Here is a 13550-nt window from a genome sequence, read left to right as displayed (position 1 = left end):
TGTGGGTGTCCATTTAAAGTACAAATAGGCGACAAAATTAAACACATATCCACAGAGAACTTATTACTCTCAGGGAAGAAAGGTATTAAGAAACGGCCTTTGGACAAACTTTTATCCGAAGATCTGGGACTTCCCGTTTCCAACAATAGACCTTTCCCGCATTCCAGCAAACAATGGCACCGAGTCGAGGTCAGGATGGACAAAAATACAGCAATTGTATGAAAATGTCCACCCCAACTTCACTCTGGTGCTGTTGTTCGTACTCACTGAAGTGGAATGCGGGAAAGGTCTATTCAAATTATTCCTCCAGAGAACGCCGTTGGGCTCAGCATTTCGTTTCTTAAAAGCGAATCTAAACCCCTCTGTAGCTGACGTTGAAGAAACTTCGATGATTGCAAAACTCAACAATGCTCGAAGCATATGTCGAAGTCTGCCGGGATTTTTGCCTGAACTAAAACGAACAATGACATATACAACACTATAAAATCCTGGAAATTCTGATTGTGGCAGATCCAGCGTGTAATTAATAACTTTGAGATCGCGCTGTTTGAATAAACGCCGCCATGATTATCAAGCGAGGTGTGCCGAACTTGTTCAGAGAAGCGGAGGATCTTGCTCAGTGTCAAAACAAATCTTGTGGTAACAGTCTCTATGGAGCATATTCTTCCGTTCTTTAAAACCTTATCGCGGGGGTTAACAAAATACTTAAACGCGACGCGAAGTTGTCCAAACTCTGTTCAAAAGTTGGTCATTTGCTGCAGAGCAGTTCGAGTCCGTTATGAAATTTAATTTGAAAACTCAAAAGTGCTGATGCGCGCATGGCAGAATAAAATAGTGTCATCAATTTTGAATTTTAAACAATGTAAATGAGCCAGTTTCCCAGAAGGTGCGTGCTTAAATTCCACTTATTTGCATAACAGTAAGTGTTACTTCAGGTGTGGTATCAGTCATCGAAGTTTCTTCAACGGAGTATCGGTAATTCATTCCCCAGGCATTAGTTTCACTATATCGTGATATTTGACAGCTTCGTTGTTTCTTTGAAGAAACGGTCCTCTTAATAAACTCATGTTTAAATGATACAGAGTTGTCAGTTTTGATTTTATAGGATGTTAGGATGTTCTTGTTACTTTATGAAAATTTTACTGGTTATATATTTTAAAACACGGTGCAACATGAACTGACGAAGTACGAATTGACATTTCACCACGCTTCGTGGCATAAGCGATACCTTCCCTAGTTTTAGAGTGCCTTATATCAAGTGATCGGACAGTAACTTTCACCTGACTATTGAATGGAAAAAGGAATGTACTACTGAACCTGGGTCTGACAGTTTTCGGAGAGGGGGTGGGGGTGGGGGTGGGCTTAGTACTTTCGGAGGATTCGCTACTTTCGGGGGTCGCTACTTCCGGGATTTATTAGCGGCCACAATTTTTTGACGTTAGCTTCGGGGGATCGTTACTTTCGGAAGTTTACGGTATTCAATCATTCTTTTCATTCCTTTATTTACTCTCTTCCTACTCAGCAAGATTGTGTGCTCCCTGTGGTGTGTTATTCACCGTGCCTTGTTTTGCCACTTCAGTGCATGTCATCAGCTGAAAACTTGTAGTAAGCTAATAGAGGTTTAATATGGCATCTTAGAAAGTTGTATTATACATGCAATACAGGTTGAAGGATAAAAATAATAAATTGCTCTTTCCCGGTTAATTCGACTTGTTAAAGGGAAATCGCATAACCTGGGCTTTTATCACGAAGAAAAAGCAAAAAATGAATTTGCGCGAAAGAAACTTGCTTGTACAGTCCTGTTTCTCTTAAATCCAAGGCATATTTAATTTCGTTGTGTTTATTTTCAGTGACGACTTCCAACTTCATGCATGACTGGTCACGCCACTCAATCTTGAGCCAATCACGAGTCCCGTTATATGAAAAACACATTACAATAATTTATGCATTAGGTTCGACCCATGAGGAGAACGCCCTATGAATCAGCTGCCGCTCCAACGTCGCATGGTGCGACAGAGCCTGCCGAATTTAATATTGTTTGCCGCACCAAACCTAACCTGCCGAGCCAAACTGATTCAAATGCCGCTCTTCTGCCGTACTTAAGGCGGGGGTACACATGAATTTAAGTGAAATGTTAGGAAGTTTAAAGAGGGATTAAAAGGATAAAAAGGGGTTTGGAACACCACCAGACAGTTGATTGTCCCCAAAAGGGCACCCCAACATCAACTCTTCAAAATTTCCTATTTCCATAAATTTTACTAATCGTTTGAGGAAAACTATTTATCCCCAAATATACCCAAAAATCACCAAAAAATTTACAAAACAGCCCAAAACGTAGCTATGTGAAATGAGCAGAGAGATTTTTCACTGCTTGAAACGTGAACGAGATATTTGCATTCAAACCATAATACCCAGCTAAAATATGGCCTTCATGTTAACCCCCGCCTTGACTCATCTGTTAGGTTGGGCGCATGAATAGAGCGGCGTTTGGAACGGGCCTTACTAACCTCGTTTTCTCAGTCCGTACTGTAAGTTACGGATCCTCGTTTTCTCTCCTTCGATTTATGTTCGCGCTTGGGCCATAAATCGATGGAGAAAAAACTCGGTCGTAACTTACAGTAGGGCCCTCGAACTCGGTTAGAAAGAGGTATTTATTTTCCGTCTTCATCTTGACGTATTGTTGAGCGACAAAACGGATTTTGCGAGATATTTGCGAAGTAAATTCTTCGCAAACACAATTAGGCGTTAAACAAAAGATTTCCATTTACCGCTTCATCATAGGGCGTCAAACTGTAAAGTTTGGTAACCTGATGCAACGTCTTCATACGAAGGAGGTGGATTTTCCATTGCTAAAGAACCAGGAAGCTCGACCATTTGGAATTGGTCTTCCTGTGCTCCTGAAGAGACAGTTTGGACCTCAACTATGCCATCGCCTGCCTGTATTGGAACGGAGGCATAGGGCGGAGGTATGTCAACCTGCACATTTTGGTAACCTAAGGTAACGTCTTCATACAAAGGAGGTGGATTTTCCACCCCTGATGAAGAATCAGGAAGCTGAACTATTTGGGGTTGGTTGCCCTGTGTCCCTAAAGTGATAGTTTGGAATTCAACGACGTCATCGCCTGCTTGTATTGGAACGGAGGCATAGGGCGGAGACATGTCAATATGCACAGTTTGGTAACCTGAGGCAACGTCTTCATACGAAGGAGGTGGATTTTCTATTGCTGAAGAACCAAGAAGCTGGTATATTTGGGGTTGGTCTTCATGTGCACCTAAAGTGACAGTTTGGAATTCAACGATGTCATCGCCTGCCTGTATTGAGACGGATGCATAGGGCGGACGCATGTCAACCTGCACAGTTGGGTAACCTGAGACAACAGCTTCATACGGAGGAGGTGGATTATCAATTTCTCTAGAATCGAGAGACAAGATTCTTTGTGGTTGGTTGTCCTGTGCCACAGGACTGACGGTTTGGTCTGCAACGAATCGTACGTCTCCTTGCATAGGAACGGCCACAGGAACACCACTAGATGTCTGAATCATGGAGTAACTAGCATTAGGAGACTTAAAATAACTACCATAATAGTAGTATCTAAAACAAAATTCTCAGTTTTGATTGGTTCTCTGCTAGCCTGCAAACAGGCTCCCGGGGAGGACGGAAAAAAAATTTCGCGAGCACGGAACTGAAGAATTTGGAACGTGAAGCGATCGGGGCGGGACGGGGGAGCCTGTAGACTTTGTTTTTGATGTGCCTATCCGCCCTTGGTGATTAGCCTGTAACAAATCAGTCACTGAGGTAATTGGACCTGTCAAGAAGCTACATTTTCTTTACTGGCAAACAGTTCTATATAGCCTGCGAACAGGTTCCCGGCGAGCACGAAACAGAAGAATTCGGAGAGCAAAGCGATCGGGGCGAGGGCAGGAGAGCCTGTAGACTTTGTTTTTGATGTGCCTATCCGCCCTTGGTGATAAGCCTGTAACAAATCAGTCAATGAGGTAATTAGGCCTGTCAAGAAGTTACATTTTCGGTACTTGCAAACAGTTCTAATCGAGCTAATAAATAGCTGGGCCGGGCGTCATAATATAGAGTGCAAGTAAGCAACATGTTTACGGAATATTTCAAACACTTTGTCCCTCCAGAGCCAATACTTAGAGAGCTTAGAACATATTTTGCAATTCTGAAATGAGCCTAAAGAAATTATAAGCACACGATAGAGGTGTCAAACTCTGCGAAGCGACAAGCAGGTAACAGCGGAAAGTCCGGAAATCATGCCTTTGACCTCTAAAAAAACGTCCTATAGCACCGCCAAACGACTCCACCCCACTAGCTTCTACTTAAAATTCCTGCTCGTAACAGAGCATAAAGTACTCTTCAGAATCACTTGTGAAATAACGAGAGGTCGAGAGACCGAAACTTAAAAGAGAACGCCACACGCACTACTGTAACGAACCGTTGGAGTCGTATAATATTACAAAGAACTGTCAAATATTCATCTCAAAGATGTCAACAATCGGCGATTTAGCCAATCATATCGTGATACCAGGAGCTGGTATCATAGAACGACGGCATCAATAGAATGTTTACAAGCTCCCTCGCTTCGTTCGGGCTCACTGGGAGCCTGTTCGCAAGCTAGTTCTCTGCTCACCTTTTCGTCACGTAATATGCGCGTGATCAAGACCTTGCATACGGCTGCCGTGCGGGAAATTTGAATCGACCAATCAGGATTCAGCAGGCGGGAAAAACTTTACTGTCCTGACGTCAATATAAGTTAACAGGAAAGCCATTGAAATCAGGCAACTTTTCTCACTGGAGATAGTGGCATTAAATACTCGCGAAATGGGATTTACAAGTCCAAAAACCATATCAGATTGTAAAAAGTGAAAAAAAAAAAGTGAAACATTTTGTGTCTCCACGCTTCTAATTTGGCGCCAAAACTGGGTCGCCAACGTCCGGCATGGCAACTGACTCGTAGTTCGTCGAGTGTTCCCAGGTAGAATAATGGCTGTGTTATTTTGAACAAAATATGCTGTTCCTCGTCAAATTAAATCCGGAATTCCGAAGATAACTATTAGAGGAGGTCAAAGCAAGTTAAGCATTGTCTTTATTTTTGTTAGCTGCGAAGAAAAAGGCTATTTACGGTTCGACTCGGCAGAACAGATCAGTTTTGACTACAGCTCGTACCGCGGGCGCAAGCCCCGTATACAGGGGAAGGCCTGCAAATACACTTAATCAATTATAAGTTTTTTCTGATTGCATAGTTGTAATGAGACAGAGGTCTAAGCCATTCACGATTCAATTATGCACCTTCAAATAGAGGTAAGCTACCACGAAATTAACAATTTTTGGCAGAGAACCTCGCAGCCATGTTAGAAGCTCTATTAACCGGCCACTTGTTAAGCGGCCATCTCTTTTTCAGCGGCCAGTTGTCAAAGTCCCGAAACTGTTGTCAGTAAAATGTAGTAAGTAAAACCCGTGTTAATCGGCCATCTCTATTAAGCGGCCCCCAAAAAGTTTCTATAGTCAAACTCCTCGGGGAAATGGGGAGTGGCCGCTTAATAGAGATTGACAGCTTAATGATGGTTCGTCTGGAACGAGCAAACGACGTAGTGGAAACGTCAACTTATTCAACACGAACAAGTCTTTCTTTAATATTGGACATCCCTGTTATTAACACCCGTCAAAACAAGGTATCTGACCAGTATGAAGCGACCATATCGCGGGCTCAAGTTTAGAGCTCATCAAGGCCACGTGTTGTTTGAAGGTGACCGCTGTCCAAGAGCTCGTTTTCGTCAGGTTAACTTGTTGTAAACAGGGCCGTGTTGTTCGGAAGCCTGGTTAACGCTAGCTAACCCAAGTATAAATTTGTCTTGCATACAAATATTTTTCAGTGCTTTTGTTTTGTGTATTTTGAGATTGTTCAAACTCAGAACGGGCCAAACAGTACATAGAAACCTATCCCCAGAATTACAAAACTCAAATCAAAATTATCGCTTATCCAGGGTTAGCTTAATCGGGCTACAACCCGGCCGAGGAGCTCTGCTTTTAGGTTTAGCGTCTGTTTCAGTGCTTTTACCGGTGGTCGCTCTCTCGGACTCTTAACTGTCATCGCTTTTTCCAAAAGAAAGCCAAACTGTACGTGTCTTAAAATTTCGGATTATCATCCATGGCGAAACAGATACAAGGACCGTTTGAAGTTAGCCTTCTTGTGGCCCTCCGCTCAACTGCAACGGAGAGGCCACACGAAGTCATGAGGTAACCTGAGTTCACAGTGTACGTTAAATTGCCTCTAAGTAAATAAAGATAGAAAAACTACTTAGGCAAGAAATATATGATGCAAATAGACGAATAGATGAAAATATACATTCTCTTGGGTGGCATAACTTATAACATGGTGTTTTGAAAGTAGATTTATAAATACGCTTCTTTTTACCTGTTGTGGTGGATCGCTAGAGCAACTTATCCCCATAACGGTTACCGCAATGACAGCCTCAATAACTCCGAGAATCAAAATCATTGTAAGCATAGCCATTTCTGCATCATAATGATCGTTTCTGTTCTTTAACAATGCAACGGCCATGCTGTAGAGCATGATAAGAATGCAACCAACTGACACATTAATGATAGAGCAGCTCTTGAACCAACAAACCTGGAAGTTAAAAAAGGTCACATGTAAACTTTGATTGAAAATGATCTTCTGATGTCTTGAATTAATACTGAATAACTGGGGTGAATACACGATTTTTCGAGAAGGGGTTTCGAGACCCCTGTAAGCGGGAGGGGGGAAAGGGGGGTGAGTGGGGCCAAGTTAGTGTGTTATAATGTCTCATCGTTTTTTTTTTTGTTGTTTTGTTTTTTTTTTCAATTTAAAGCGCTCGACCAACGCCCTGAAACCCCCCCCCCCCCCTCTAGATCTGCCCTAGGAATAACAATAGCTTTCAGAGCCGTCAAGGCACCTTTCTCAAGTGATGACATAATGTCAGTTGCCAGGAGGTCTACCATAATAATAACAATAGTCGCTCCTTATCAAAATCCAAAGAAACAAACGGTCCTTGTTACTAGATAGAAAAAAAGCTAAAACCTGTACAAAAGGTAATATTCTATGGCTTTTAGTCTGTTGTCCTTTGTATGGGTGGCTTGCATGTCTCTTTTAGCTGTTCCGCAAACACAATCAAAGTCGGTAGGGAGTTTAAATAACCTACAATCCTTTTTCCAAGACAGAAAAGGATTAAGGCTAACAAGTTCAGTCTCCAAATTCTCCAAAAGTTGTCTTATTTCGAATCTAGATACAAAACGCACACAAACACTAAAGCTAGCTAGATTGGTCTTACATCGTTTAACTTACCAATTTTTTACTTGGTTCGAATTCTCTGGGAGTGCCAGCGATTCCCAGACAACCTGTCATCAACATCTAAAATACAACATTGTCATGTTATTAACAAGCCAAACAATGTGCCCTCTATCCCACCCCGCCCACCGTGTATCTCCTAAAGCATTCACTCAATAGTACCTAAAGACCTCCAACTGTTTACTTCGGAGATATTCACGTGTCAATCGTGACGTCGCACATTTCAAAATGTCCGCCAATTAAGAATCGCCATCTTGGATTTTAAAAAAAGACTCAGAAAAGGGCAACTGACCAATTCTCAAATTTGTAATATCTCTCAGTTAGTAGGCGCGCTGTGATTGGTCAATTTAGCGGGCCGTACTCTCCTGTACGGTCCGCTAAAATTTAAAGTGGTTTTGTTGCCGAACTGTTTCGTGATTAATCATAAAAATTACGATTTCCTCGATTGTGATTGGTTTAAAAAACCCCTATTTTCCACTAATTCACTTGCCAAGTTGTTATCGGACAGTTTTTTATTGGATAGTTTGTTATTGGACAGTTTGTTATTGGACAGTTTGTTATAGGACAGTTCAATAAGCCAATCACATTCAAAATTGTAGTTTAAATCAACCTATCACAGTTGTAGTTGCAGTTACAAAGTTGTAGTTACGTGCGTGCGTGCGCGCGCCTTGTGTTTTTGGCGCCTAATTGCCAGTAGGAGGCTCGGTGGCCTTAGAATGTTAACATCTCCTTTGTAGGTATTTTAGTGCATATTTTTCCTTTCTTTCATAACTTGGCTATTCTTCTTTTCTCGGAAATTGTAATTTTTATGATTAATTGGTAATAAGACTTCTTGTCGTCCAATTCGGTGTGTAATCATATTCGTGATAAACAAATCGGACTCCCGCTGCGCGGTCGTTCGATTTTGTTATCACTCTTATGATTAAAGACCGAATTGGACTCCACTCAGTCCTATTACCATTACTTATCGATAAGTGTACTTCACTTTTATAGCAAGTGAAAGTTTAAAACTTTCTTATACTCTAAACTATGTAATAACGCGTGCTAACGACTTAAAAACAGTTTCAAACTGACTCTTCAGAAATTTGAAGCCATTTCGAGTCCGCGTGAACAGAAATCGTTTCCGAACCCGTCAGGCACACAGTAGAGATATAATAAATATCTTACTAACCTCGTCTTCTCGGTCCGCACTGTAAGTTACGGATCCTTGTTTTTTTCCTATCGATTTAAGACCCGCGCGCTTCGCGCTTGGGCCATAAATCGAAGGGGAAAAAACTCGGTCCGTAACTTACAGTACGGACCTCGAACTCGGTTACTAAGAGGTATGTATTCACATCATCAGGAATGAGAAAATTTGGAATAAAATCGTCTCAAATCGAGTTTTGAGTTAAAACAGACATTTATGGTAAAAAAAAAAAAACAATTTGAGTAAAGAACCCTGTAAAATTATGGTTGCCATAGAAACGTAGCTCGACAAAATTATTGTCACACCTAAACATTTTCTGATAATTCTTAGAAACAATAAAAAAGTTAGACCATCCTAGCCCAAACGTTGTTTTTGCCTCCATTTCCATCCTCCCCCTCTCCCATAGTCAACAGTAATAACAGTCTGCATTTTACCTTCAGTCTCCATTTTATCTCCGGTTTCCATTCTGCAGTCCGCAGTTTGCGTTTTGCACTGACCAGCTGTAAAACCGATCATTTGTAAAACGCAGACTGCGAACGACAGACTACAGACTGCGGATCTGGGGTAAAATGCAGACTGAAGGTAAAATGCACACAGCGGACTATAAACTTTTTAACTGAATCGTCTCACCATTTGCATCATTGAGAGCTAACAGTAAACAGCCTAGCCGGGGTGTTATTCAGGCTAACCTAAACGACATTCAGGCTAACCGGAGTGCGGACTTTCATAACGATTAGCCTGAATAACCTTGTTTACCGTTATCACTCGGTAATTGAAAAAACATGATATATGCTTACACCCGCTGTCAGTGTTACGTGCATAGGCGACATCTTTCGACCATCATTCGACATGCCATCTCTCGACATGCTATGTAAACAGCTGAAAGAGCGATTAACTGTAAAACTGTCGATTTTTCTCGTTATTAGCGGAAGAAATGACAAATAAATGATAATTACTGACCTCAAATGGCTGAGGAAGATTGTGGAGTTTGCATGTTGTCCGATTACGGGATAAATCAAACGATTTGAGAGTAATCGATCGGCTCTCGATAGTGCATTTCCGGTAGAACTAGGCCGCTACCGCTTTCAATATTCGAAAGATGTACACATACTGTATACATTCAAAACAGTCGATTGATCTCTCACAGAATGACTTCTTCATACCCCTAGCCTTACTAATGTCAAACCGTCTTTCACGAATAAAAGTCGAGTTCGACCGTAAAGAAGCCCGTCGTGAGTACATTTTTGACGTAGGCCAAGTTAGATAGCATTTCAAAAGATGTCGCCTAAGCACGTAGCACTGAAAGCGGGTGTAATAAGTCTGTAGTCTGAATTTTACCCTTGTTATGCAGTCTGCATTTTAACCTCAGTCAGCATTTTACCCCCGATATGCAGTCTGCAGTCGTGTATTACACTGACCGCTGTGAAACAGTTCTAATTGAGTTATGGGTTGAAAATCGAGGTGTTTTTTTTTATCCTCCTATGAACACGAATTTGGCCTCCCAAAAAATTCTTCAGGGGCGAATGACGTCATCTCCATGTTCGTCCATGTGGTTTCTTTCCAATGCCGTGCAAGTTTGCGGACTTTCGAGTGTCGAGGCAGCTTATTGTGGGCTGTAGCGGATAAGTTGTTTATTTAAAGTATTTTGAAGCATTTTTCAAAAAAACCTTGCAGACCTGTCTTCGCAAAATGTGTACGACTTTTCGTACGAACAGAAAGCGGCAGTTTCGCTGCGCTTTGTGTACCCTGTTCTCTTCGATCAAAACCAACTCTGCTTTCTGCTGAATAAAACAAAGGAGGAAATGTGTAGTTTCACTTCGCTGGCCTAGATTTCTGTGCGCAAAATATGTAACATAAACCCAAGGAAAGTGTTAGAAAGGAAAAAGAGTTTAACTCCCACAGGATTACTTTGGTACACCAACATGTCAGCCATTTCATTGTTTCGGAAGTGAAAATGCTCAATACCTGTTCCCCCAAAGCGAAGGCGATCCAAACTCTTGTTCGTAAAAGAATAATTGTCCTAGTTTTGGTGATAAAAGCACGTCGTCTCGAATACCGACGGAACAGGCAACGTTTATGTCAATTTGCACGGTCCAGAATGGCAGGGTCCCGGTCAGTATAAAACACAGACTGCGCACTGGGGACTGCGGACTACGGACTGGGTATAAAACACGGACTGAGGCATAAAACGAGGACTAAGCATAAACAACTGGGTATAAAACACGGACTTAGATGTAAAACGCGGACTGCGGGCTAAATGCGACCTGCCGACTGCAGTCCGTGTTTTATACTGACCGGTCGTAACTAATATTACGTAATACATGTGTAAACGAAAACAAACCCTCTCGCATGCACGTGCTTTGCGATCAATTCATTTGTTTTCGCCTCTGCTGGGGAGAGGCCAATTTCACGTCCATCTAACGGCTCAGGGACAAAATGCTGTTTCTAGAATTTCTGCTTTTTTAACATACCAAACCCACCAATACTCGAATGCACTCTTTAATCTACGATTACCACTAGTCACAAATATTAATAGTCCACGCCAAGACAGAGATTTGATGTTTTAAAGACAACTATGCCTCCTCGATGTTATAATTTTTGACGAAGACGTTGCCATTAGATCAAGATTTTCAATAGCTAAAGTCAGATTGAATTTATATGTCTTTATAATATGACTTCTATACATTTACAATTCCTTGAGTACAACATGTAACACTTGACAGTCTCCCAATTCTACTCACCAATATACCAGCCCAAATCCCGAAATAAGCAACACTCGTCCAAAAATCGACCACAACCTGCTCTGCGATACCGAAACAGAAGAGCAGGAAGCCGACAATGAGATGTGCGATGGCAAGATTCCTTAGCTTAGTCACTTTCGCTAAATTGTCCGCCATGTTTATATATTTTGCTGATGTCATTGTTTATATTTGTGTTCATTAACATAAGACTTTCCGGAGAGAAGGCATCACGCTAGATGCAAATTGACTCCAAATTAAAGCACTTGTGAAATTTACGATTAAATGAAGGTTTTTTTAGCCTTTGGGTGTAATTTTCAACGAGAAATTGACCTTCAAAATCTGTAAAACTACTGGCTAATGAATTCATACATAATTTGTAAAATTTTAAGTTTTTAAACCAGCGAAAGAACCACGATATACATTGGGTTCAAATTTCTGAGGACAGCTAATCGTGTTATGCCCTTGTATTCCCAACAGATACGTGTATTTTTGTAGCTTGACTCAAACTGCTTCACTTTATGCCAAGGAGACAAATATTGCAAACAAGATGTTTCTCTAGTGTTTCAATCCGGAAATACGTGGGTCATATCATGAATACGTGCGTCATATATCCACCACAAATTAGCATCACACTGTAGACTGATCAACGCCAAGCCAACTATTATGACAGACTGTATGCAAAACTTTTAGAGCTTCTAAGCAAAACCCGCAAATTTCTGGCGGCGTTCTGTCACAATTCTACCGTGTCACAATCTAAGTGACTTCCTACCCGTCATAGCCTGTGTATATTCAGTAACAAATACAAACTTAGCGCTATATGGCTTATACGTAACAAAGAAGTGAAAGCAGTGAATTTCTTTGCGATTACAGAGAAGACCACTCATTTTGTAGTGACACCTCATGTAACCACAGCGAGGATACCCCAGAAGTAGCATTTGCCTATTTTCCTTTGGAATGAAACACAGAATATAACACTTGTAAATCAAAATTCTTCTCCATTTGACTGTTCTGCTGGAAAATTTGCAATTTTTTTTTTTTTTTTTTTTCTTTTTCATTCTTTCATGAGGGTGGGGAAGGGGTGGGTTCCTCTTTGGACCCCCTTGTGTGTCTACAAACCTATTCGCGAAAAGTATTCAAAGTTACGTTGCATGCAATGCATCCAAACGTTTTTTGTTACTATAGGGTGATAATCACGTGACAATCATGCCGTGACGTAAGGTCATAACGACGTTACATAGACGTTAGAACAATTCCGACTTTGATCCAGAAGAACTCGAAAAACTCGAAAGATCCATGAATTGTTAGTAACAAAATCCTAGATTTCAATAAGCAATAATCTATACAAAAACATACCCAATTTCGATGAAACGCCCTCTAAAAAATGGTTGCTTTAGAAATATCAAGTCAAATGACAAAAAAATGACAACCAAAATATTCCCCGATAATTTAAACTCAAGCTTTTTAAATTATCGGGGAATATTTCGATTGTCAATTTTTGTTAAAATAGATTCATCCTCTCTTTTCACAGGAGAACTTAGCCAACAAGACGGATCGCGTGCTAACCATCTTTTAGAGAATTAAGAGACGTGGACACTAAGCTTAATACCTTCAATGACGACTTGCAGTCAATCATGGATTTGCACGTTCCCATAAAATCTATCAAAATACGGAGCAGACCCTGCCCTTTTGTAAATCAAGAAACTAAGGTCCTCATGAAATCTAGACTATCGCCTTCTAAAACGATTTCTTCAGACACGTGACATCACCGACTGGCATAATTTCAAGGAATCGCGCGACCTAGTAGAGAGCATGCCACAAAAAGCGGAAAGGAAGCACAGTTATGATGAGGTTCGGACTTCACAAGAACAATTCTGGCTCCCTATGAAAGACTATCAATCGTGCTCTACCTTCCAAAGAGAAGCAGAGTCAAACTTATACAAAAGATTTGACAATATCGTAACTGATGAATTTAGTCAGTTATTTTTAATGTCGGCAAAAAAGCTGCTGGCGCCTGCGCTTGGCAGATGAAAACAACATAACACTTCAAAAACCTTCCTGGAAGTTGATATCAACCTCACTCCTGATGAGCAACAATTTAAGGACTGTGACATGCGAGGAAGTCCGCCGAGTCGTAGCATCTTTGCCACTGAACAAATCATCTGGACCCCATAAAGTGAGCGCTCGCGTAATCAAGGACCGCCTTCCTGTCCTTTTGGGCCCTTTGACTGAGATAATAAATTCAGTGCTCTATTCTCACCAGAGAATGGAGGCATATGT

The 13550-nt window shown here is 41.2% G+C and overlaps 1 protein-coding gene across 2 annotated transcripts; it reads right to left on the bottom strand.

Moving 5' to 3' along the window:
* Window positions 1–1485: 1485 nt before the first annotated feature.
* Window positions 1486–13081, bottom strand: LOC110058746 (uncharacterized). Of its 2 annotated transcripts, none has more exons than XM_089272025.1 (4): window positions 11274–13081; window positions 7344–7409; window positions 6432–6647; window positions 1486–3534 (listed from the first exon to the last, which is right to left on the bottom strand). In XM_089272025.1, the coding sequence occupies exons 1-4, from the start codon at window positions 11451–11453 to the stop codon at window positions 2776–2778; spliced, it is 1221 nt and encodes a 406-aa protein (XP_089128151.1). In that variant the 5' UTR covers window positions 11454–13081; the 3' UTR covers window positions 1486–2775. The 2 variants fall into 2 exon arrangements, with proteins under 2 accessions (XP_089128151.1, XP_089128152.1); XM_089272026.1 differs by lacking the exon at window positions 11274–13081 and adding an exon at window positions 8967–10167.
* Between the last annotated feature and the right edge of the window lie 469 nt (window positions 13082–13550).

Source organism: Orbicella faveolata, unplaced genomic scaffold (assembly GCF_042242905.1).
Source record: "Orbicella faveolata isolate gen_17 unplaced genomic scaffold, um_ofav_v1 contig_34, whole genome shotgun sequence".
In the NCBI taxonomy this organism is placed as follows: Eukaryota; Metazoa; Cnidaria; class Anthozoa; order Scleractinia; family Merulinidae; genus Orbicella; species Orbicella faveolata.
Note: the sequence above shows the minus strand (reverse complement) of the source record. Positions and strands in the feature narration are given on the sequence as shown.